The sequence below is a fragment of the Larus michahellis genome, chromosome 7 (assembly GCF_964199755.1).
Source record: "Larus michahellis chromosome 7, bLarMic1.1, whole genome shotgun sequence".
Classification (NCBI taxonomy): Eukaryota; Metazoa; Chordata; class Aves; order Charadriiformes; family Laridae; genus Larus; species Larus michahellis.
In genome coordinates, this window is record NC_133902.1 from 53,090,615 (window position 1) to 53,115,666 (window position 25,052).

Sequence of the window (25,052 nt, forward strand, 5' to 3'; positions counted from 1 at the left end):
TAGCAATGGTTTTGTCAAAACACTTTTTAAATGTCATCCTTGCATGGTTTGACCCAGGAAAAGCATCGTTTATGATTCTGACTACATAGATATAGAAAGTTAAGTTCTGTATCAGATAGCAGGGGCCCAGGTGTTACCCTAAAACTTCTTGGAGGGGCCAGGGGTGATAGTGCTTCCCTCAGATAAAGCTGTATCAAGTAGAAATACAATTTTCAGGATAAAGAAGCGTTAATTTTCTTCAGAGAAAATTTTGTGACAGAACTTGTTCTCCAGGCTGTTTGCATTTTACCTGAGGCAAGTTCCTCTGATAAAAAAAGACTAACTTAGCTGCTGTTTAACTGCCTAGGTCCTTTAAAAGAAATAATTACTGAATAAGTAATCTTTAACTTAAGTATCTTCCCTGATACTCGTAGTTTCCTCCTCTCCTGACATGCTGTCTTCACAAAATTTTATATTGAAGTGTGTCTTCTCGTAAAGGCTGTATAAACTTGCAAATCCCTCAGTTAGTTAAGAGCTGTTCTTAGGCTGAAGAGCTGATGCCTTTAATCACTTGGAGAAAGAACACAAACATCAAGTAAGACTTCTTCAGGCAGTTACCTAAAGATGTCTTTGCTGGAGAAGCCCAGTTAGTTTCATGCTATAGAAAATAGTGCATTCAGAACACTACCTTTCTTTAACTGAGAAAAAAGAACATTTTTAAGAGGTTTTTCTCACTAAGGCAACCCAGAAAGCTTTACAGCTTATTTTAATTAGATTTACTTGAAATTGCAGCCATGTACTTTCACAACAAGATCTGTAGTGTAACAGCAGTTACTGCTGCCTTATGGCATTCAAGGGGTGGGGGAGAGACAGATAAAGCGTTAAAAAAAATCACCAGGAAAAAGAGAAATGTATTTATTTGAAGTAAGCATAAAGAAAGCCACATAAACAGTCCAAAATATCCAGCATCTCTGTAATCTTATTAGGGGAATGTGACTCTAGCATGTCCCAGAAACTACCTTTGATGAGATAATTGGTGATATTTGTGGCTCCTTATCATGAATAAGTTTGTAATACAAGCTGGTTTAAGTAAAACCAGATTTCAACAGGTAATGTGGAATGCCAAAATCTTATGTCAGGCCCAGTGCCAACAGTCGGCCTTTCATGGCTGATCAGCGCGTTCCTGAGGCTGCTATTAGTGGTTTGTAGGTACAAGGCAGTTTTAGAAGCAACAAATCACTCATGCTATTTTGTGATAATACATATCAGAACTTGTATTTTCTCCAGTAATTTTGGTATTTGAACAAAGAAAAGAATTTAAACTAAGATACCCTCTCAGTCCGTAATGTCCCCAGTACAATTGAACCCCGTAGGACCAACAGGAGTTTCAAGAGAACTTTCTCAAATTCTTGCAGGTATAACTTACGCTGTAACAGGAAAACAGGAATGCTTCAAAATTGCATTAAGGGTACACACAGAAATTTAGCTTTAAACCACAGGGTCATAAAAACATAACCATGATCAATACCTTGGATGCACTCACCCAAGCCCCTCCGGCAATCAAGTGTTAAAAGTGATTTCTTGGTTTTAATTCTGTATAGTCTTCCCTCTACCAACAGCATGATACAAGGATTTATGTGCACGAGGAAGACTGTGTAACCATACCGGTTTCTGAGTTGCAATGTAACTGAATACACCTTGCATTTTACATCTTCACAAAAAATTTTGTGATATCACAGCCGTACTTCGTAGCTAAGGAACGTCTCTTCATCTGGCTTCTTTCCTTGGCCTGTTTCGCAGTTCTCTGTGAAGGGAAAGACAGCTCTGTTCAGTAAGCGTTGTCACTTGGCAGCAGCGTGCTCAACGGAAGGTGTTAGCTGACAGTTAAACTTCCATCTAATTTTGCAGTAGACAACATAATAAAATGCAAATGTTTATTAAGGTGACATTTTCCCAATTCCTGAGGAAGCTGTTGCATGGTTACAGTTCAATGCTACCTTTCACCTTCACCGTGTGGGATGGAGAGGCTGGGAGCAGAGGGCTGAGGAGGAACCCAATGACTGTCTTCTACTGCCCTACATCTACCAGCATGGCGTGGGAGAGGGCGAGGGTTTCTGGCTGCACCGTACTGACCTCTCTGTGGCAGAGCGTACACAGCGTTTGAAGGTTTTCCAGGGAGCACTGTCCTCCTCCACCGTAAACGGGCTTGATGTGGTCTACCTGCCAGAACTGGCCTTCTGCCGGGTTCGTTATGATTTCATTCAACTGCAGTAACGAAGGACACGACATTGGAAGCGTTAGATACTCCTTCTCAACTACATGTATGTTCTACTGTAAGAACGTGGAAATAATTCAGGGAGGTAGGTATTCATACTTTTCATCAAGAGAAAGAAAGTAAACATTAGTATTTTTCTTTTGTTATTCCCGCAGGACAAGCAAACTCCTGTAATTTTAGTTGGCCTATTTTCCCCCAGCTGCAGCGTGCTAAAGCGCACAGCAGTGGATCAAGGAAAGACAGAATGAAAAGTTCCATTTTCTTGATGGGTACAGTAAGTTCCCTTCAATATCATTTTATCAACATCAAGTGCTGATATTAAAAACATGCAACAGGTTGAAGAAGCGGACCCTGACTAGGGATTTGTCATTTAAGTTTTCGATCAAGACAGCGGGAATTGTAATAACGAGCATTGAGAAGCCTGAGGTGCTAAAGCCCCGTCTCAGCTTTCAAAAGGGAACTCAGACACAGTAGAGTTGTGTTGACTTTGCAGGCTGTAGGACACCCTCCTCTGCAAGACTTCTTTTCATCTCCGTCTTTTGAATGTGCACCACCTTGTTTTAAAAAGCTGCAAGCAACACAGCTCATCTCATGCACGCAACAAGTGATGGTAAATGACTGTCTTTTGCAAGTTTCAATGGGTGCCTGCAGAATTTATTTAAACAATTTAGAAGCAGTAACTTCTGAAGCAGAGTTTCATCTTTGCAGCAGAAAATAAAACGGTGTTTTAGTTTCTGAATAAAAATACCATTTTACATAGGAAATTTCTTCCTCTCTGCTCCATTGCCTCCACATCAGCAATCACGACCATGGGAGAACGGTCGTAGTTTGTAATGCATTTGAGGCGATGCTGAGAGGAGCTGTGACAACTGGCTTTTGTTAAGCTCCTACATAACATTCTGCGAAGTCAGAATAACTTAGTACTGCTAGACTACATTCATTCTTAAATTGTTTCATAACCGTAAAGTTCATCAGTAAAGTGCATTTCAGGTACAACCAGCTGCAATATTTACATCTCTGAGGAATCAAATTCTGATGCCTGTGCCTTTTGGAGGTGAAAAATGTGTTAGAAGACATTGGCATTTCTTGTGTTTGGTTGTTTGTGTTTTCTTATTCCGTTGGTGCTAGGTTAACCTTCCATCTTAAACCTGTAAGAAGAACATTTTGGATTTCTCTGAACTACATGACAGGACTACGCAGATTAGCTGTTACCGCTTCAAAACCAGTACTATTACCTGCCCGAGGGGGAGGTGAGACATCCAAGAATCCTCCAAAAGTTTCTTACGCTGACTCTTGGGCGCATCTCTGACGCTGAGATAAAGCTCCTGGGCGTTTTGATTACAAAACTGGCAAACGCCGCGTTCAATTTCAAACACTTTAGTCCTGAGGTAGCTCTGACTAGAGCGAATCGAGAAGTCCTCCTGGCAGGCGTGAGAGCAGAATCGTGTGTCCCAGGCATGGGCCTGGCAGCCTGGCTCCGGCTGAGCCGTTGGCTGTTGACAGCTGAGGCAGAGTGGGTTTCCTCGGCTGTCCAGGGCTTGCAAATAACCTTTGTACTGAGAGGAGCCTTCAGCATCCATCTGCTCCGGACAAAGAGCTGATGGACCTTCTCCGTTTTCTGAAAGCAACCTGTTTGCAGAGAACAAAGTACAGCTGTTAGTTAATAGAGGAGGTATTCAGCAAACAATTCCGTAGGTTTTCATTTGGTTGGGTTTCGTTATTTTTTCTTAAGCACTGTGTATTTCTATTAGAGAAATTCTATGCTCTGAAATACCGATTTCAGTTGAAATATCTTGCTCAGGTTGATACCTGCACAGGGCAAATCATCTGCTTGGTTTACATTTCCATTTAAATGTAATTTCATAATACCACAGATTTTTCTTTTGCACACCCTACTACATTTACGCAGGTACACTGAATTATTAGCTGAAACAATGCTGCATTTATAAAGAAATGGTGTCTTCCAACAGGCACGCACACATACAAATGTAAAATGTTTCAGCCACACTTTAACAGAAGGAAAAAGTCCAAGAAAACATCCCTGTTTCTCTATGTGACTTTCAAAGCTACCTATCAAATTCCTACTCTAAACAAGGTGCACCTCCAGGCAGGATACACACTGTGTTTTACTAAAGTTTTTTTTTTTTAAAAATTCTGTCTACAATGTTCATGTTCTTTTCTCCCTTTTTCTAAATTTTGAGGCAGAATAGAAAATTTGGTGTCCCCAATTTGGTGCTGACCTCACAAGCAGGCCTGAGCTAGTGTTCTTTTTTTCTTTAACTGAATCACGTAACTATTTTCTTGTTTCATTTTAATTAGATTCAGTTAATTAGTAGTTATATCAGCAGACAACAGATGTAATCTAAGTTGTTAGAAGAATAAACCATAGCTCTTTAGCACTACAGCAAGTTTCTTACCTAAACACTGTACTCCAGCAAGGTAAACACTCATAGCAAAAAATTTTGCTACCTTAGAAATGGAGAAACAGGTAAATCACCTTCTTGTACTAATAAACTTACTTTGTGGGATGACCTGATTGTTCAACAGAAGCATTTTCATTCTTCAGACAAACCCCACTTTCTTTGGAGATGAGGCGCACGCTGCCCCCGCTGCTGCTAGCTTTGCTAAGGGAGGCTGCTGCTACATCCTCCTTGGTCACATACCTGAAAGAATTCAAAATTCTGTCAATATCCTACAAAGGGAACAATCTCCCTCAAAGAATATAAAGAATATTCACTCTTGGCTGCAGCAAGATTGGTACGGCACCATCTCTTAAAATGTCCCTCGTTTTCCAGATGAGAAATGAATAAAGGTTGGGAAAACATACTTCACCATAATACGTCCTCATTACACACCTTTTTCTAAAACTAGATTCAGCTCTCACCGGCAAACAGATGGGTTGTTTGTGTAGAACAATAGGAAAATGAAAGCAATTTGATACTGCCTGACAGTGAAATCTAAAAGCCGTTTTGTTTCGGTTAGGTGAAGTCTCACTGATACTCCGGCTCCTACAGGAAGCTTTACAAGCTCTGAAGGACTCCGTGCTCCATTACTTGTGTTGGAACTCACTTCTTTATTTTAATGTAAAAACATACAAAACACCGCTGCTCTTAGAATGGCTTCACTCCGATCATCCTTCCAAAACCACTGGTCAGACCGCTTCTCATCAGCACACCTCTCTGTACCATGCCTATGCCAAACCCTATACGCTACCTTAGAAGACGGCTGTAGATTTACAGCAGATTTTCTAACCCACTTCACAGTTACACCTTTCCTACTTTTTATGCAATGAAACAATCCGGCAACAGGTCAAGAAACACTTACTACCTGCTGGTTCTCCTTATATTACTGGGATTACAAACTCTAGTTATTTACTTGAATTCTTACCTACAGTCAAAATAGAGTCGCCCTGGAGAATTTAACAGCAGGGACTGAGAGGAATAAAAAGGTTTTAGACAGTTTGCAGAGGCACCTCAGTGAGTTAACCTGTAACGCGTGAGAGGTTTTGTGGAGGGCAATGACAACTTGTAGCTGCAAACATCTGTGAGGGAAGACAGCGTATCAGAAAAAGGAAAGAAAGTGGGGAAAAAAGGTAAAATTAAGTTTTAACAAGGATTAGACACTAGCCCTTTTCAGTGACACCCAGGAAGGAAAACAATAGTATTGAGAAATGTCATCCACAGAGAACAGAATTGCTTAAATAAAAACGAGTTATCAGAAAGAGTTGGAGCAGGCTGTGAGATATGAATAAAGAATTATATCATTGATGGCACCTAATGACTTATTCCTGCTTCCAGGTGGGGAAAACAACAAGATTCTTTGACCTTACTTTTCTCTTTTGAGTCCCTGAGGGTCATGATTTTTCCTCAAAAAGTTCCAGATGTTTAAATATGCAGCGCAGCGAAGCCAGAGCAGCTGCTGAGTGCGGCAGGGTGCCGGACAGGGAAGCGGACACTTCCACTGCAACAGATTTACTGACGGGCTCGGTTTACCGATGTGCTTGGTTGCCGACGTCTGTCACGATGTGACAAGCAATCACCAAACAACCGGTCTACAGTCTCAGCATCATTCCATTGAAAGCTACATTAAATATATCAAACTTCCTGCAGCAATTAGTAAGAGGAAGAAAAATTAGCAGCCACATACCTTTTTGTGCTGCTGACTGCTGACTGCTTTTTAGACAACTCCTCCGCAGTGTGAAGAGGACTGCAAAATACCTGACCACTTTTTCTGACAATCTTCTGTTTCATTGCTGTTAGACGACTCCATTCTTTCACAAACCTCAGTATCTGGTAGAAAACGCTATTACCAGCAGCGTGACGTGAATTACACAGAACCATTTAATTACAGTGAAAGAGCGCTATGAATTAACACATTCAAAACTGGATGAAAAGAGCTGGTGTTATCACGGATAATCATTTTTCATACAAGCTGCATTCCCCCCCTCACCTGCTGATGAACTCTGACAGCTTTGGCATTGTCTAAAATACCGGTTTTGCTACGATAGGTGTGTTGATCCAGAAGGTAGAAAATAAGGCCAGGAATGATCTTTACTAATCTAGGAGAAGGGTTTCTTGATAAAGCCTCAGGTAAACCTTCCTTGTGTAAACGAGACTTTGCGGACGGGAAAAGCAGACACGCAGAAGAGTTTTCTTCTTACAGCGGCCATTCTCCTCTTGCACCAGGCCTCCCAGAGAAGGAAAGTTTGCTCTCGTTACTTGAATGGCATTTATAATTTGTTTAATAGACCACCTTTCTTCTTTCCTCTAACCTTCCGATGGATATGTGCTTAACACTGGATCGAGTGTTACAGCCCCAAATGTCAGCATGAAAGGCCAAGCTACAGGTAAATGGGAAGAGCTGTTCAATTCAACTAGGTATTTCTCACACAAGTCTTCCAATTCGTAAAATTTTAACAGAATCACTGACATACTTGCCTTGAGGTTGTAATATTCCTTTACAATAGCACAGTGCCATAAAAACATACATAATAAAAATTACTATAGTAAATTAGCAATTAATGACATGAGAAATCAGATCAACAAATTATCTTAACCACGCATCTGTTTTTATGGCAATACTGCCACCCTCTCTTCTGGGGCATTTCAGCACAGCACACCAAGATCCATGTCTAGGAAGTAGAGATATGCTTTACCATCAAAATATTGAAAGAACATTAGTTTCGAGCAGTTCAACCAGCTTCGGGAAGCCACAAAAAAACCAAACAACTTTTGAAGCTGCAAACCGACAGGACGGGTACGATTAATGGATTTTCTCAATAACTATAACCACAGAACAGCGAGGAAGTGAGGGAAAACCCCGTGATCCTACGTAGGAATTTAGAATTTATAATGTGGCTGCTTGCTTTAGGATGTGCGTAGGGGAAAAAATATTTCATCCCATCCTCATCTCTACAACAGAAAATAAATGGGAGTAATAATATGACAACTGAAGAGTGTTGGGTTTTTTTTCCATTCCTCTTTTTCCACTCTTTTTCTCAGTGACTTGCAACTACCTACAGCAGTCAGTATCATGCTGTTTCTGAACATGGACTATGGGAAAAATAAACACATTGTGCAATATGGACTTAATCGTGACTTCAGCTTTAGCCAGTAACAAACTTCCATACTTCAAGATTACGACATGGCAATGATTTTCTCCTTGGAGTATTTTTGCATGGCAAATGTAAAAGTGTCTCACTTCCTCAGAAAATGAGTCTCACTTCCTCAGAGTCAGAGCAGCAAGAAAGAAGTCAATGAAACATCAGGATATAATGGAAACAGAAATAAGAAGTTATTTCCCTGATTCTTTTTGGGAGCATTTACTAATATGGATCTTCTAATCTAGAGGAGAAGGCTGAGGGACAGGGACAGGATGTTGCATAAGGCAGTGCCACTCACTGCCCACAAACGCGGGATTCTTAACTTGTCTTTTCGGTCTAGCAAATAGCTTTGAAATCCTTTGGCAACATCTGTGTTATCCACCTCAGCTGCTTCACAAAACTGTTGGCTGAATCAGCCAGGTATCTGTCTTACAAATCTAAGTTCCAGCCTTGCTGGACAACCTACCAAAAAGAATCAGCTTTGCTCCCACACGACAATCTGATTTTCCAAATCATATTTCTCTTTAAATGGAGAAAATAGTTAAGAAAACTATGTTAAGCAGGTAATATTGCATATCTAATTTAAATTATGGATTTCCTTACTTGAGTACTTGGTTTCATAGTGTTAATGTTCTCCTCAAACACCGCTATGGATGTGACCTTTATTACCGAATTAACCAGAGCGACGTGTCTCCGAGGACCTGTCCCTACACTGCTCTGAACGTTGTTAGAGGACCGAAGGAAGAAGTGAGAGTGGAGGCCTGCTCAGAACTGCAGCTCTGATACAACCTAGCACGTTCTTATTCATCACGTGCCCCATTTAATTCATAACCTTTAAAATGCTATTTTATTGACTTATGAATGTTAGTTACTAATCCTGTAAATGAGAAATTAAATGATGCCTGGTTGATTCCATTTACCGAAATGTTAACAGGAGGCATGGTAATTTGCCAAAGTAACAGACTGCATAATTAATATTCACATCAACATTTACAAGATCTGCTTGTATTGATGAAACCTAGATCCCAAGGCCTGGAAGTCTTCTGCATTTATTAAAAAAAATAAAGTCAAAGCTCTCCATATTAAATACTATATTACTGGGCCAGTAGAATTTGTTCTTACCAATGAACGATTTTGTTTATGCTGGAAAGTTTCTGGTAAATCCTCCCAGTTATCCAGCTGTATGTCCAACGGGATGAAATTATGATTCAGTGGTTCACCATCCTAGACAAGCAAACGGTTTTGTTTACAGATGCAATGTAGCACAATCTAGAAAAAAGATTTATCACTTTAAAGTCAATTATCCTCCCTTCCTACTAAATTTAGTCCCTCAAGGTAAGATTTTTCCAGGAGCAAAGAATAAGCCCCAGATGTATAATAATAGCACAGACACAATTCACATTATATTCACATTAATATATCCAAAAGTAAACGGGGTGAAAATTTTAACTTTGAATATATCTGAATTTTTTTCTTTGCAAGTGGTTCAGACGCACAAACTGCCTTAAACTAAGAAACTGAAATTAGAATCCTCTTGACTGAATTTCCAAGGGAAATGAATGATTGTAGACTGGAGAATGTCACTTCATTACAATTTAAAATCAGAATCTTCGATAGAGCATTGTTTATTATACTTAACATTTTTTTTTTGAATGTCTGAACAAGTTCTCTTCCAATTAATTTTTAAGAAACAAGTTGTCCCAGTGGGTACATATGACCCAGGAACTTACTGACGATTTGCAAACATTCCAGAGAAGGAATCAAAGCAGAATTCCCCAGTGTCTCATGGCTCAGCAGAACGATTTTGTGCAGTATCTGGCATAATGAAACTCTAATCCAAGCCACAACCAACCCAGACCAACATGCAGTTGTCCAAATACCATCCAAAATGCATCTTTGTCTTTGAATAAGACTTGCCCTTGGCTATTTGTGATGCTTTGCAGTTGCACCTGAATACACTGACTCTTGCAGTAGCTTTAAAGAAATCTTCTCAGTGAACTTTTCTGTCCCATAAAAGAAGGGATTGGAAAGTCCTGATGCCCCCTTGAAATATGACCTGGAAAATTACCAACTGCTTGTTTGAAAATGTGGCGACAATATTTTATTTACTTACTTAGTCTGCTGTCTTTTTTACTTTTATTTTGAATATTCTTCTATCAAAAATATTTTGTGATAAGACATTATAATAAAAAAAGGAATTTTAAACAATTATCACTTGCATTTCTAACAGAAGATCTGAGTATACGTCGAATGTATTAGCCCCATGTGGTAAGCTAACAGAAGTGTCAGAAGTTGTGTATCTAGGAAATTATTACTTAATTCTGTTGGAGTGGGAGACGGACCTGGAGTAACGATGGAGTCTCAATATGAGTATGATCGTTCTCCCTTTATTCCAGTTTTCACAGAGTATATATAGACAGGCGATAAGAGCACGCGCTAGCGGCAGCTATATGATTGGCTTACGGTCTCTGTTCACGCACTGTCCATGCAGTTCATTCACAGATCAGATTGGTTACAAGAATTCACATAGTAAATTGCTTAGTCATTAGCACAACATGTTTTCTACCTTCTCAGTTCCCGTTTTTCCCATGTACTAATTCCATCTTCTATCACCTGTTTTGCTCTTAATCTAATCTCTCATAGCAGGGAGGCTGGCTCACGTGACCATTTTCTCTCAGACACATTCCTACATAATTCCACTGAAAAGAACAACTAGAATGATAAATGACCTAATTTTTGTACCTTTTAGCTAATGCAAAAATACCGGTCTTTATATAAAAAGTATAAAAAATGAAAGTATACATACACATTTCATAGGACAACATTTTACTTCGTAATTTTAAAATGATAACAAACGTGGATATTTCAGGTTTACCTTTGTATAGAGGTGAATTCTATCAGTATTCCTGCTTGCACAAAACATAAGCCCATCATATATTGGAAACGCGTCTGATTTATCTGTATCTCCTACCAAGAAAAAAAATGTTGACATTAAGAAGTTTTTTCCCTTCATTCATTTAATTCAGTCTACTCGGATACTCGGATGTTAAAAATAATACACGCGTTTTTAAGAAGTTATTTCTGCAATTTCCCAATTTGGTGTACATGCAAACACATTTTTGTATGAACACTGTAAATCTTTCTTTCAGCAAGGAACAAAACCAAGGGGAATATATACACCGCATGAGGATTCTGTATCTAATCCCAGAACAACATCATGAGCTACACAACTCACGCAGCATGCTAGTAAGATAGTTGTGTAATTTATTTTTCTGTTTCTCCTGAATTACCTATCATCCGTTTTGCCTGTGGCTGTCCTAAACACAAGTAAATGTTATCACAAGTTTCAATAAAACAATGCAGGTTCACAGTTGCTAGACTGACATAGTTCTTAAGTCAGCCAAAAACTCTGTCTTGCTTCAGGAGTTGTACGGAAAGGCTGGGTTTATTCATCATCAAAACTCAATAAACTTCCCAGGCTAAACCAAAAAAGTCATGTGCCGGTGTACGTACTTCTATCTTTCAAATGTTTAGGTTTTTATTTAAAAATTATTTTTCATGCCAGAGGCATTTAATACTGTTTCGCAAAGGGATATAATCTTTCTTTCATAGCAGTCCCACTTTACCTTCTCCACACATTTTTTCATTTTCTTCATTTTCAATTTCAATAGTTTCCTGTTCGCTGATTTCAACAGATTGTTGGGTCACCTTTTCCCCAAAATCTTCACTTCTGTCTTCAGCACTGCGCTGTGCTCTCTCTTCATTTCTCCTGGAGTCCTTTGACACATCTTCCTCAGTCTGCTTCATGGGAGTGTCACAGTTTCTCTCAACTATAGAAGAAGAAACAAGAAAAGCAATTATTTATGCTACCTGTACAAACAGGTACCTAATCAATGCACATCTGAAGACAAGACTATGTAAAGAAATTGCATTTTATTCTCTTAATATTATTATGGCACGACCTGTTAGGAAACTAGAGCTAACATTAATATTAGGAGAATAAACACATGGAACAATGTTTTGCATTTATGGAATTCCATGCACGCAGCTTAATGTCAAAATATATGCAATAAATAATGCAGTTAGTAATTCTATAGTATATACACTTATTGTATACCATAAACACACAAAGCAGTTTTCCAGGTACTGTGAAACTGAGAAGTTGGCCTTACTTGAACAAGCACAGACTTAAATAAAATAAAATAAAACAAAAAAAGAAAGAAAAAGAACCTTACTCCTTCCTTTGCCATTGAAATAGCAAATATAGGGACAGTTTTAAAAAATGGTTTATTAAGTTTGCAGATAGATTAATTAAAAAAAATATGCAGATAGATAAATAAATTTGATAAAAAATATCTGTTGGAGCACAAAATGCTGTATTTTCCAGGTAATGTCTCTCACGACAAATATACAATGCTCAAGTTAACAAGACATCTATTCCATATCATTTAGTTTTGAGAGGCAGAGAAAAAGTTTGCCTTTTAATTAATTCAGAATAATGATAAACCTCAAGGAAAAGGAGAGCTACTTTTGCTGCAAAGAAAATGGAGCATATATTCTTCCTCACCGGATTTATATCCTGTTATCATTTATCTGAATTTTCCGTCTGTTTCAAATTAGAATCATGTAAAAGATCCTTGGGGAAAGCAAAATTAAGAAGGCTCACTTAACGGGTTTCTGTTCATGTAAAGACACCATTCTTCCTATTTTGTCTGGATTTGTGCGTATTCATATATTCAAAAATACTGTATTTTCTAAAACTAATCACAACCGAAACGAAAAGGCGTATTTTTCCCTGCAGCACACATTACTTACCATTACTGCTTTGAGGGCAATTGCACATTTCACAGTACGGGAGCAATTCATTATTACTGTAAGTGCAAACACTGCAGTGCCAAACTTTATTTAAAGCTGTACTTTTGCTTGAAGTATTTAAGCCACAAGGAAGGACTTCATTGTTTTTTTCTGAAAACAAAGGCGGCTTTTTTCCAGTCAAAGATTTTTTCTTTTTCTTACTGGAGCTGACTGGAGTCGATCCACTTACGCTTCTTGCTCTTTTAGCTTCGCGTTCACAGGTGCTTTCATGACAAATTGCATCCACATCACTTATGCTTGTGGAATCCAGGTTTTCATTGCTCTTCTCTGCACCCTCTTCTTTTGTGACTTCTGAAGATTCTGAGTCATTATGTAGTGATTCATTACCAGAAAATGTTTTGCGTTTCTTCTCAGTGGAGGATTTTGGGGAAAAAAAAGAACGTATGTCACGCTGTCTTTCCTTTTCAAACTAGGAAAGAGCAAAGAAACACATAAACTCCACTTATAATTACTGCATAAGAAGCTGTTAAAATTATGATTTTTCTCCATTAGTATTGCTCTGTAATACAAGAAACTATTTTTAGTTTAGAGATGGTTTAGAGCGAACAACTGTTGTGTGTTTTTTTAAAAGAAAGAAAAAAGAAAAATAAGTTTTGAGTCTTACATGTGTAAACAAAAGTTCATTTTCAGAATCCTCTAGACTTTCACTGGGGGCCCAGGTCTCAGCAAAATTCAAAAAATCCCATTTCTCCTTATCACCTTCTTCGGCCTGCATTTTCTCTTTCTTGCCATTCAAGGTGCTGCCTGTGACTTTGGCCTGCAGAAAGAAGACTTACATAAAGTTCCCAAGCAATTCACATGTTGGAGTAAATTTATTTACCTATATTAACCCCATTTGCTTCCCTTGCAAACTTAATTCAGCATTTGCAAAGTAAGAGACTCTGTAGTAACTCAAAATAACTTCCGTGATTAAAACTACTTCTCTTCCAGCATCCATTTCTGCAAGAATAACAATAAGTAGTGTATTTAACCCACTATGACTTGTGAAAAGGCGTATACAAAATGTCAGTATTTATTGACGTTAAAAGAGGATGTATACATTGTGTACATCTCTTACGTTTTACTTGGCACATGGAGACAAATAAAGGCAGAAGGAATTGAAAGAAGCAGTTTAGTGACAGAACTTGTAAGGTAAATTGTTGGTCAATTACTGAGAGCATCTGTGCCATGTATAAGGAGACTCCTAATGTACTGGACTGAGATTTTTTTCAGAGGTACCTACAGGAATTAGAAGACAGAATTTCATTCCCCAACTGAATGTCAAATACAGTTTGCAGTACTTAGATTCTTTAAGCTGTGATTACTTTTCAGCAGAAGAGGAATACATTGGCAAAAATATCGTCATGAGTTCTGAATAAAGTAACTACAGACACAAAAAATTGCACCACTACAACACAGGGGTAGTCAAATGCAGGAATAACAACCATAAGTTGTCATTTGCATCAAAATAAACCCTGTGTAACCACAATCTCAAATGATTTTGACAAGCAGAGTTTAAAAGGCAGTGCTTTCTATGTTGACACTTCTGGAAATGTCAGAAAACAAGAGCTGACAGAACACTAACACACCTCAGTTATCAAAACCAGACACTAATGAATGGTATCAAAGGCTACAAAAAGGTCACAAAAGCAAAACAGCCAAATTATTTTTCTTAGTCCTGTGAACTCCCAAAGATCTTCCAAGTAAGGAAAGAAAGCAGAACAGAACTACTCTTCCTAACATGAGCTGGGTAATATCTGAGGAAAATGGCAAGATAAGATTACTGTAATCTTGGATCTACTGAAGAAGAATTATCTGAGAATGCTTCTGCCTCTAAGAAGTGAAATTTATTTAAGGTACAACATCCATCCAATTAAAAAAAAACACAAAACCAAAACCCCACAACAAACTCTAGCTGTTATGAGTGAGCAGAAAACCTAAAAATTGTAAATTGAACAACCAGAGCAATAAAAACCCAGAAGGAAGATAAACCAATGATCTCCTGTAGAAGTGAATCATCCCATTCATCTCAGCAAAGAGTTATCTTATTTATCTTTGCATCTTAAACGGAGAGCAAAAAGCTAGAAAAGACTAATTCGGAACAAACACGGACATTTTGATGAGTAGCAATTCTAGGTGTATCAATTTGTCTTATAGTAGGACACTGTCCTAGGTGAACAAGAACGTTATTTGGCACATGCCCTTAAGTGCTATCTTAACCACAGCGAGTTCTATTCCACACCTACCTTGCGATTCAGCATTGCCCACATAAGAGTATCCATTGTTCCTTTTGCAATAAGGAAGTGAATATTCACAGAACTGCACTGCCCAATTCGGTGTGCTCTGTCTTCTGCTTGCTTAATATGGCCTGGATCCCAATATAACTCAGCAAACACAACGTGAGTAGCAGCAGTGAAAGTTAAACCCTAAACAAAATAAGTAGATGCATTTTAGAAAAAAAAGATTCCACACGCAAACAACCGAATATCTGAAGTAAAACAAAGCTAAATGTTGTACAGAACATTTTTATACGGAAATAAGAGGGACCACCTGGACAGCAGATGAGCCAATTACACTGATTTCCTCCTTGGGTCTCAGATTTAATAAGGTTCAGAAAATACTTCAATATTGTGCAAGGACTGCATACTGCTTTTCATTATGGAAGTAACGCTTATTTCTTATTAATCTTGCACTTTTAGAGAAACTGAGGTTTTACTAATTATTCAAGAACAAGATGCTGCTGCTTATCTTTATTTTACTTGAGTAATTTCAATAGAGGCTTAAAACAGTTAACATGATTAATGCAAAAAATGAATACATGAGTCTATAAAAGATATATTGCATGAACTGCCTTCAGTAAACCGTTGTAGTCACCAATGACTTTAGTATCTATATTCTTCAAGTTTCTTATTGCACATATTTTCGTTTTTGTCCTACCTGACCAGCTGCCTGAATACTCAAAATAGCAACCCGGGTATCAGGATCCTTCTGAAACTGATTAACAAGATGTATTCTTTCTGAGGAAGGAACACTTCCATCTATTCGTATGTAGCGAACCTATAACATATCATAATAGAGACAAAAATGAAATTACCCGTGTCCATTTTTCAACCCAATCACCCTCTGTCCCCCAATATAATTCCATTTCCTGTCATAGGGATAGGGATGCATCAGTACTCTTTGGCCTTTGATTTACAATTAAGCCTCTTTACCTAGAGAAGTGCAGACTTAGTATTCCCTGTTTACAAAAGCAGAAGACAGAAGACGGGAACTTAAAATGGAATATTCCGGAGAAGAATCTGTAATTTCCTCAATATGATTTACTAAAATTCCAAGCTAATAATAACAATATTAAATAACAAAGTTAGCCACCATTCCCTAGCAATGGTTGAGAGTCCATGATCAAAATAGTAACTAGAGTTGTTAGCAAGCATTTTTACTGATTTCAATTAAACGTTCACATAGGATGAGAGTGTTCTGTAAAAAACAGGAAGGAGGCAGAACCACTTCAGTGGAAAAAACTCGGAAAACAACTGCCTGCAACACTGATGCAATAATAACGTATCATACTAGATATGAGTGTTCATCCCCAAACACAAAACATTCCCTCAAAACCACACAATCCCTTTAATCCAGTGGCGCCGATCCATATATACTTAAAATTCATAAATTCCTGTACAGACAGGTAGTCCTACTGAACTCAAAGACAGCTCATACATATTGGTAAAGTCTGAAGTTCAGTTTGTGTGCATGTTTGTTAAATCATTACCTTATTTTCTATAACTGCCTCTGTACAGGCTTGAAGCATGCTTAAGTGGTGAGCAAAAACTAGAAACTTCAATTTGTCATTTTCAAGCATCATTTTGATATAGTCCTTTACTGCTCCTGCCTGGAATAAGAGAGTGCATTTTCATTAATTAGACGTACAAAATTACCAAAAAGACAGTCTTTATTTTAACGTCTTTTGATTTCTTGTAATAAGAAATGATAAATGCCCACACTTTTTCTTATCCATTTAAGACTTTATCAAACATGTTTAAGTATAAAATTATTCAAATAATTTTTGTTTAAAAAAAACTTATGTCTTTGTGAAACTCATTTCATTCCTTCAGAGAAAAAAAACCCTTTATCCTCAAAAGATCACATAATTACATCGCACTTCTTTCAGATTAAGATATAGGTAAACTCCCTTTTAGTTACAACATTATTATTTGATATTTTAAGCCATATTTGAAAAAAAACGCAACAAAGCCAACAAACCAAAACCCCAACTGATTTCTGCCCAAACATATTTCAAACAGACAATGTATTGTGTAATCAGAACTTCTGTATCTGCACCCAGAATAATTTTGATACTTTCATGATACCATAATCATAAAAGATTGCTCTATTTAAATACTCATAGAATTCTTTTGTGTCAAATATAAATTCCAATACCTTTTACAAAAACTATTAAAGTAACGCTGACACTTAATAATAAAATTTATCAGTGATCAATGGTTAATGCAATACCCACTGCATTAGCCTCGGATTTCTTTTTTCTCTCTTTTTTGTTTTTCAACTTCCTCTTTGAAAATGGATTAGCAGAGGGTAGGAGAGAGACTAGAAAAGCAGGGAAGAAATAGCAACAGAACCACAGTGATATTTTTAAGATAGGGAGAGAAAAATTTGAAGGAGCTGGTCAGATTCTCAATTCTTACTGCTCCAGCAGCCTACAGAATTTTTTCTTTTTTTTCCTTCTCTAAAAATAGGTTAGCTTAATGAAACCTGATAACTGGGTAAAAAGTTGGCATGTAAAGGATTTTGGTTATTAACTTGTTTTTCCTCACATCTCAAGCTACAGTACTATAGTAGGAAAACACAGAACAGGGATAACATTTGATAAAACAGAAAGAGCCCAGCTAGAGGGGATTTTTCTTCCACATTTATCCATGGGGAGAACTGGTACTGCCAGAATGCAGCCTGCGTGAGGGCTGCAGCAGCTGCTGACACAGAGGAACATCCCTGAAGTACCCACCTGCGGTACATCCCTAAGTCTGTGACACATGTTTAGAGCTGCTGGGAGACAATGTCTGGACAGTCTCAGCCAGCTTGGTGGGTATCTAATCAGTAAGAGTTTTAACACTTAGCTCAGGTCATTATAATGGGGTTCAGCCTATTCCATAAAAATACAGGGAAAAAGAGTGCTTCTCCATGTCATGATTATAAAACAAACCAACCAACCTCATCTAGCATTCAGGCCAATACAACTGATTTTATTGAATTAAAAATCACACTGGGTATTTTAAATATATTAAGAAGATTTCCACGCTTACCTTAGCAATGGCTGTTTCTTTATACATGCGTGTGATTAGATTCATGACTTGAGAAAAATGGCTTTCAGTGGCATCTGAATTCAGATTTCTCATTAATTTCTCCCACTCTGTAAAAGTGGTATTCAAATTCTAATTGGCAGAAGAAATCAGTAGTTAGATATATAGTACAAAGCATGTTCTACCTCAACACGTACATTTCAAGCATGAAATCTTTAGGAACTGAATGTTTTTGAGAACTCAACCAAATTTGTCTAAAAATAATTGTAGGATTCAAAATCTAAAGGAAAAGGAAAGAGAAAGGAAGACGATCATACTAAAAATCAGAGCAAATTTTACCATCACCTGATACCAAAAAATTGCCATATTCATGTTCTTCATGTTATATTTTAAAAAGAATAACAGAGATGCTATGCTATATATTCACACATTCTGTGTAACTACATATAATACACATGCATACATATAAACACATATGAATACATAGATATTACTATTCGCTAATAAATGTGTTTTTAGCAGAGGTGGAAAATGTACCTTAGCTGCAGCTTGTGGGAGGTCAAATGGAATACGTTGCCTAACTTTTGGAGGCAACTGAGTTAGAACATCATTCTTCAGTCTTCTGATCATTATTTCACTTAAAAGTTGATGCAATTCTTCTAAATTTGAAGCTCCTCTACAGTCCCAATGAGTTCTTTTACCAAAAAACCTGAAAATGAAAAATCAACACTGAGGGTAAAAAGTAGCTCTTCCAAATTCAATAGAAACCTTCAGTACATAATTAATTTTAAAACACAGTTCGATATGAAGGTGTGCTGGCTAGCAATACTAGTGTTCCTGTTTACGCCAGAGAGGTGATTGCTTTCTGTCTGACTCTTTCCGACACTAAAGGGAGAGCTGTTTTAACTTTCCAGCAGACACCGCTGCCTGCAGACACATACAGTCCTCCGCCTCATCCCAGCTACACTTCCCTTGCTACAGAGAGTATCATCCAGGTATCATTTGAGAACTCGTATCAATGGACTAATGAGAAGACTATATCACCATGAAAATGCCCTTTATTATATTATAGATGGGAATGACTGATAGAGATACTATCAGGAAAGCTGCAGATATCATTGATATTCCTTTGTTTCCACCCCCCAAGAATTCTCTCCTATTTACAGTCAGAGACAGGATTTAAAACTAAAGGTAACAGCTTTAAATGTAATACTATTTAATGAGCAATGTTAAATAGAGGAAGTAGGTTTAAGGTTAAAAAGGTGAACGTTGAAAAGAAAGAATTTATTAACTTGGTCTTCCTTGTTCTTTCTTTGCTTTGTTGTTTTTAAGGAAGTCTTGCGGCAGGAACAGCAGCTTTCCTCTGTCAACATTGCCAAAAGATAAAATAACGAGCATGACAGATTTTGTTGCCTTTGGAGAAAAGCCCAGGCAGCATTTTCCAAGGCCAGGAAAGTACATTGCAAGCATGTAATTTTACTGATAATTTTTTTTTTAATTATTATTATTATCATTCAGAGAATTTTAAGCCTTACGGAGCTTATCAACAGTGGTTTAGTTGGCTGCCTATAATTCTTCGGGAAAGGGGCTGAGGGATTCGCTTCTACACTGGTGAAGTATTGGCATAACACACTCAGAACACTGCAAGGACGGAAAATAGCAAGATCTTTTGCTCATATCCCTTCTTTGGTCTATTTATATGGGTGTCCTTAGAAAGGCTTCCTCCCTCCAGCTTCAGCATTGGGGATATAAAAGAAATGGTAGGCAAAACCTCACAGAAATACTTTGGCCCTCATCTTTAGAAACAGGTGTCTATGAATACCTAAGTAAAAAAAAAAACCTACAACATTTTCACAGAAAGTGCTGCATAAAATAATCCTATCAAGTTTATTACCACAGGATGTTTTGTTTCAGCCAAGTCATGAAGATAAAGTTATTTATTGAAAGCTTGCCAAACCCTAAACTTGATTTTTATTACATTTATGGTATTCCAAAAATAAGATAATCATCTATGATTGAGTAGCTAACCATGCTGTACCCACGCACACTTGTGGTGTGAAAATTACAGATGCATTCAGTCAAAACACCGTGGAAAAAATAGCATTTCTCTGTCTGAAAATTAGACAGCACTCTTCCATGTTATTTGAAGTTAAATGTTGATAAAATGCATACATGGAGGGGGAAAAACAAGTTATCTGAAAATGCAACCATGTAATTATTACTGTAAAAATTAAATCTAAATGCTTGCCAATTTAGCTGACAAAAACTATTATTTTGAATATATGCAAAGTTGTAGAGATGAAATCTTTTAGCTAAGAAATTTCTCAAAGGTTCTTCCTGTCTCATAATTTCTTTCATTCCAGACTGTAACATAGATTCGCATGTGTAAAAGTAAGAGGTTTACATCAGAGCTTCTTCTGTCTCCTCTATTTTAGAACGCAGCTAGAGAAACCGATCATTAAACTAAAGCTGAGGGAAGCAAGTCAAGAGAGAAATGAATCGCCCTGAAGTTAATAACTTTAAGCACGTGAAACACGAAAATCCACAAAAGATGCGAAGGATAAATATGGGTTAAAATTCATTAGGCACATATTTGGAAAAAAGTGTAATAAGCAATGTTACCTGGCAAATTGGAGGCAAGGTGGTGGACAAGAACTCACAATGCCTATATTTGAACCCTCAAACAGAATCACAAACACACTACTGTGCTATTGGAAGTTTTATACCTTTACTTTTACTCAGTCAATCTGTAAAATATAGAGACAAGTATTGGTCTTTTTTTCCACCCAAGTATGGTGAGATAGCAAACACTCTGATAATAGAGAGATGTAAATTGTTACATGATATGAGCATCAGATTGTGAGTCAGAAACTCCTAAGTTTCAGCTGTAGCTGAAACTCCAGCTCTGAAGGTAAAACCCATACACTTCATACTGATGACAGTAAATTTGTAAATCATTTTACTTAACAGAATGCTGGTACTTAAACTTTATTTCAAACTTCAATAGCTTCCAATTTTGTCCCCAGATAAAGTCTCCTGACCATTTAATCCTTTTCCCAATCCTCTCTGATGGAGGAGACGGTATCTGAACGTGAGTTTCTAAGCAAGATGGTATGACACAGCAATAGAGGTACTACTTACTGATTCTCTCACTTCACGTGACAAGAAAATCAAAGACACTCATAAGAAAATACACGAGCAAGTACAGCAATACCTGACACGAGCATTGCAGTATTTTTTGGCATATTGACTCCAAGTTCCAAATCTTCTTGGAAACAGTGCTTCAATCTGCATGAAAAGCTGTATAAGAAAAAAACAACAGTGAAAAACTGCCTGCAAATGTAAGACTATTCAGAAATAATTATTACATGATTATTATGTTAAGTTTACATTCAACAGTTGCACAAAAAAATACACAGCTTGACACACATGTAAAAGATATTCCATAGGAATATGTTTGTGTTTTGAGACAGGAACAGCTGTAGGAAGCCCTCAAAGAACACAGCACCCCAAACACCATTAACACAGTGCTGCATACAAATTAGCTCTTACGTTCCATTTAGTTCTACATTTGGTAAATAAAGGCAGTTTTCTTGGGTTCAGTATAAAATCCATGTGGTTTTGCTTTCCTCTCTACTCCTCCCCAATTCCATAAGTTGAACTTCCTTCAAAGGAAAATTTGTCCGTCTGGACTGCAACAAGCCCAGGATATATTTTTTCCACTTACGCCATACAAGTGAACATGTGGAACATCCAAAAGAGGAAGCAGAAGTTTTAATACAAGTTCTTGTACCAAGGACTCTCCTATCCAGTAGAAACAAATAGTTCTCTACTTAGGCTCTCTATTTTCTGTTTCACCCAAGAGTCAGTCTGTTAAGTGCGAGACTTATTTCTTACAAGGAGCACTGTCTTAAGTCACCCGTGCATGAGCTTGAAACAAGTTTGTAAACATCAATATAATCAACTCAAACTAAAAGACATTGTTTTCATTGTTTTAGATTCTTATACTTGTGCTTCCTAATGCAGCTAGCGCACCGTTTGATGTCAGAAAGCATATAATTGTATGTATTCAAGAAATCTACAAAATTGTTCATTTATTACTGATACCATCCTTTAAAAAAAGAAACCAAAACAAAATATGTCAAATACCTCTTCAGGTCTTCCTAGAGCAGGAGTTCCAGTAAGAAGGATAGCTCTAAGAGCTTTCTGCACAATTGGCAACAAAATCTTGCTGCGGGTGGCATTTCTGGATTTCATATAGTGTGACTCATCAATCACAACTACCTTAAAGTTCTGCCTGTACAAAGTGTCTACTAAAGTCTGCGCATCAGAAGTTAACAGGCCATATCCCAGAATCGTTACTTTGCTGGTTGATATTCTCCTAAAAGAGAAAATTCAGAAGTTTTCTTAGTAAAATTTCATTGTAGGAATATTAATATAGCAAAGGAATTATATCAAACTAATTTTTTTCAAGAAGGTATGTATGACACCTTTTGGATTGATTAATTAGTGGGCTGTCAGGCTAACAATAACAGCTTCTGGTGTTTAAAACATGCTAGCATCTCACACTTACAAATCACACACATTGCATAACCATTTTCAGAAGGCATACATCGCATTTAAAAGGAAGGTCATCTATCCGGTTGCATTGCTTCAACTTGTGCTCCTTTCCAGGCATATTGCATGGGACAAATCCACTTTCCGGATAACAATTTACACACACAGGTCAGGTCATTGTGAGCACACTTTGTAAACACCACCCAAACACCTGAAGTAATAATGTCTCTATGCAAGCGACCTACTGCTCTGTGTACAAAGAGTCACCTTATCAGCAGCTTAAGACGACTAACTAGACTGTCTCTGAGTATTTGGGTACTGTAAAAGTATAGTCTGGGCTGAACCTCACCACCTGAAAAAAGCCACATTCTTATCAGAGCCATATATCCAGCTTTTTTGCTCCAACAGCATATGAAAAAAACAAAAAACTGGAAGCTGGGAATCAACAAGGCACAAGATGAAAAATTAGTATTTAGATGAAAAGGAACTTCTTACAATACATTTAGAGACATATACAGGCCCAAGGCTTGAATGTATTTTAAAATCACTAGAGAGCACTGTGGCCCTTCAGGAGCCTCTAAGCAGCACAGGAACTCTTAAAAGTCGTTAGACAAACAAGTCACCAGAATGAGAGTCATAGCTGGTCTACCCATCTGTCAGACACTACCACTCTGCTGGCATGAATTTTATTTGTTCTCCAGTAGCAACATCAAAAAAAATCACTAAGTTGAAGCTTCCTTTGGTATTTAAGAGGGAGAAAGTATGTGCACATTCCTGTTTCTGGATACGGAGGGAGAGGCAATGGTGAGAGCACTGGTACTGTGGTCAGTGCCCTACAGACTCTGGCTGGTACTGTACAGATAAATGTAGCAACCAGGAAAACAAGAATTCCCCCTACCCCTTTGTGAAGGGTGTATAAAAAAAAATACCAATAAAATTATTTATTCTTAGTGGAACCAAATTATTCAAAAAACATCCAATTTCAAATTTAGTTAGAAATTATAAAAACCTAAATCGATGCCTAAGTATATTTTAATCTGTTTAAATTAAGAAGTTAAATAACATTGAAGCAGCAAATTGGATTGCTGAAGTTTTGAAGAAAAGCAAAGCATTGAACTTAGAGAAATCAAAGCTGAACATATGGAAGCAGAATTTAACAAAATGCTAAACCAAGTTTGGCAGCTGTACTTTTGCATTTACATTTTCTTGCAAATGCATAAAACACTTCTTAATGTTAAAATATTAATTAGTTCAACAGCTACCTCACTTATAGCTAGGAAGCTTCCTGGGAGTTAAACAGGCAGAAAAACAAGTTTTCTTCTTCTCTTGTTGTTGAATAAAGCAAATGATAATGGTTAAGGTCTACTCCTTTAAAAAATGTTGAAAGATAAAATGAACAGAATTCTGTTTGCCATTTATTTTTGCCATCATTGCCCTCTTTCCTCATTTCTCCTTTCTGCATTCAGCACTATAAACATTAAGTTTGCAGGCATTTTAGCTAAATAACATAAAAAAGAAAAAAGGCTCATTGGATCCTTATTTTAGTTCCCATATTCCTATGATAAAGTTAAATTTTGACTATCAGTAGCAACTACCCCTTGATTAAGTTTTTAAGATACGTTTTCAGTTGGATTTATCTGGTTACCACAAGGAAGGTTCCAAGCTACTACCTCATCTGCACATCTTGGCGCTCAAGTCACTTTCTGATACTCCCCAGACTACATGAAGATCAGCCTTCCTTATCCAGAAGTTTTAGAACAACATCTAGACATTACTATGAAATCAACTAAGTAATTTGTAGTAAAGTGTACTAAATATCCTTGTAATTCAGTGTAATAGGAGAGTTATTCTAATAACACCCAAGACTTCTAGTCTCTCTCTGATGAATTCAGGCTATTAAGTCTAAAGATAGAAAGCTTAGGTCACAATGACCTTTTCAGTTATTTAGAGAATACTTAATCTAACTTACAAATTTTCTCAGTGCGCTAAATAGAATTTTAACAGTAATTACATCCTTATTTTGTAATGCATACCAGAAGTTTTCCAAAACTGTGTTCAACATGTTTTACAGAAGCTAATGAATACAAGATAGTTCAGAGTTGAGAAATAACTGTATACGTTCAATTTCAGACATGCTGAAGTAATCTAATTTTCAGCAGACAAGCACTAGCTACTTTGCAAAAACCAGACCTCTCATTTTCAAAGGAAATGAATAACTACCATAATACAACAATGCAAAACTGGGAGGCGTAGGTCATGTTGACATCCAGAGGAACCTCAACAGGTTGGAGATACGGGCTGATAGGAACCTCATGAAGTTCAACAGGGAGAAGCGCTAAGTCCTGCACCTGGGGAGGAACAACCCCTGCACCAATACATGCTGGAGGCCACCCAGTTGGAAAAAAGCTCAGCAGAAAAGGAGTTGGGGGTCCTGGCAGACACCAAGTCAAACATGAGCCAGCAATGTGCCTTT

The 25,052-nt window shown here is 37.4% G+C and overlaps 1 protein-coding gene across 6 annotated transcripts in view; it reads right to left on the reverse strand.

The window, feature by feature from the left end:
- Positions 1–870: 870 nt before the first annotated feature.
- Positions 871–25,052, reverse strand: part of ZRANB3 (zinc finger RANBP2-type containing 3) — a 49,321-nt gene continuing 25,139 nt past the window's right edge. For 5 of the 6 annotated variants that reach the window (XM_074596051.1, XM_074596050.1, XM_074596049.1 and 2 more), the window contains 17 exons: positions 22,172–22,403; positions 21,237–21,322; positions 18,560–18,731; positions 18,026–18,154; positions 16,480–16,599; positions 15,648–15,767; positions 14,957–15,136; positions 13,336–13,488; positions 12,672–13,140; positions 11,483–11,686; positions 10,732–10,823; positions 8,979–9,080; positions 6,401–6,543; positions 4,774–4,917; positions 3,490–3,883; positions 2,113–2,244; positions 871–1,783 (listed from right to left, as the gene is read on the reverse strand). In XM_074596051.1, coding sequence (XP_074452152.1) covers positions 1,685–1,783; positions 2,113–2,244; positions 3,490–3,883; positions 4,774–4,917; positions 6,401–6,543; positions 8,979–9,080; positions 10,732–10,823; positions 11,483–11,686; positions 12,672–13,140; positions 13,336–13,488; positions 14,957–15,136; positions 15,648–15,767; positions 16,480–16,599; positions 18,026–18,154; positions 18,560–18,731; positions 21,237–21,322; positions 22,172–22,403 — 2,971 coding nt within the window. In that variant the 3' untranslated portion in view covers positions 871–1,684. Of the gene's footprint in view, positions 1,784–2,112; positions 2,245–3,489; positions 3,884–4,773; positions 4,918–5,641; positions 5,796–6,400; positions 6,544–8,978; positions 9,081–10,731; positions 10,824–11,482; positions 11,687–12,671; positions 13,141–13,335; positions 13,489–14,956; positions 15,137–15,647; positions 15,768–16,479; positions 16,600–18,025; positions 18,155–18,559; positions 18,732–21,236; positions 21,323–22,171; positions 22,404–25,052 lie in introns of all 6 variants that reach the window. The other variant, XR_012588502.1, reaches the window with a different exon arrangement.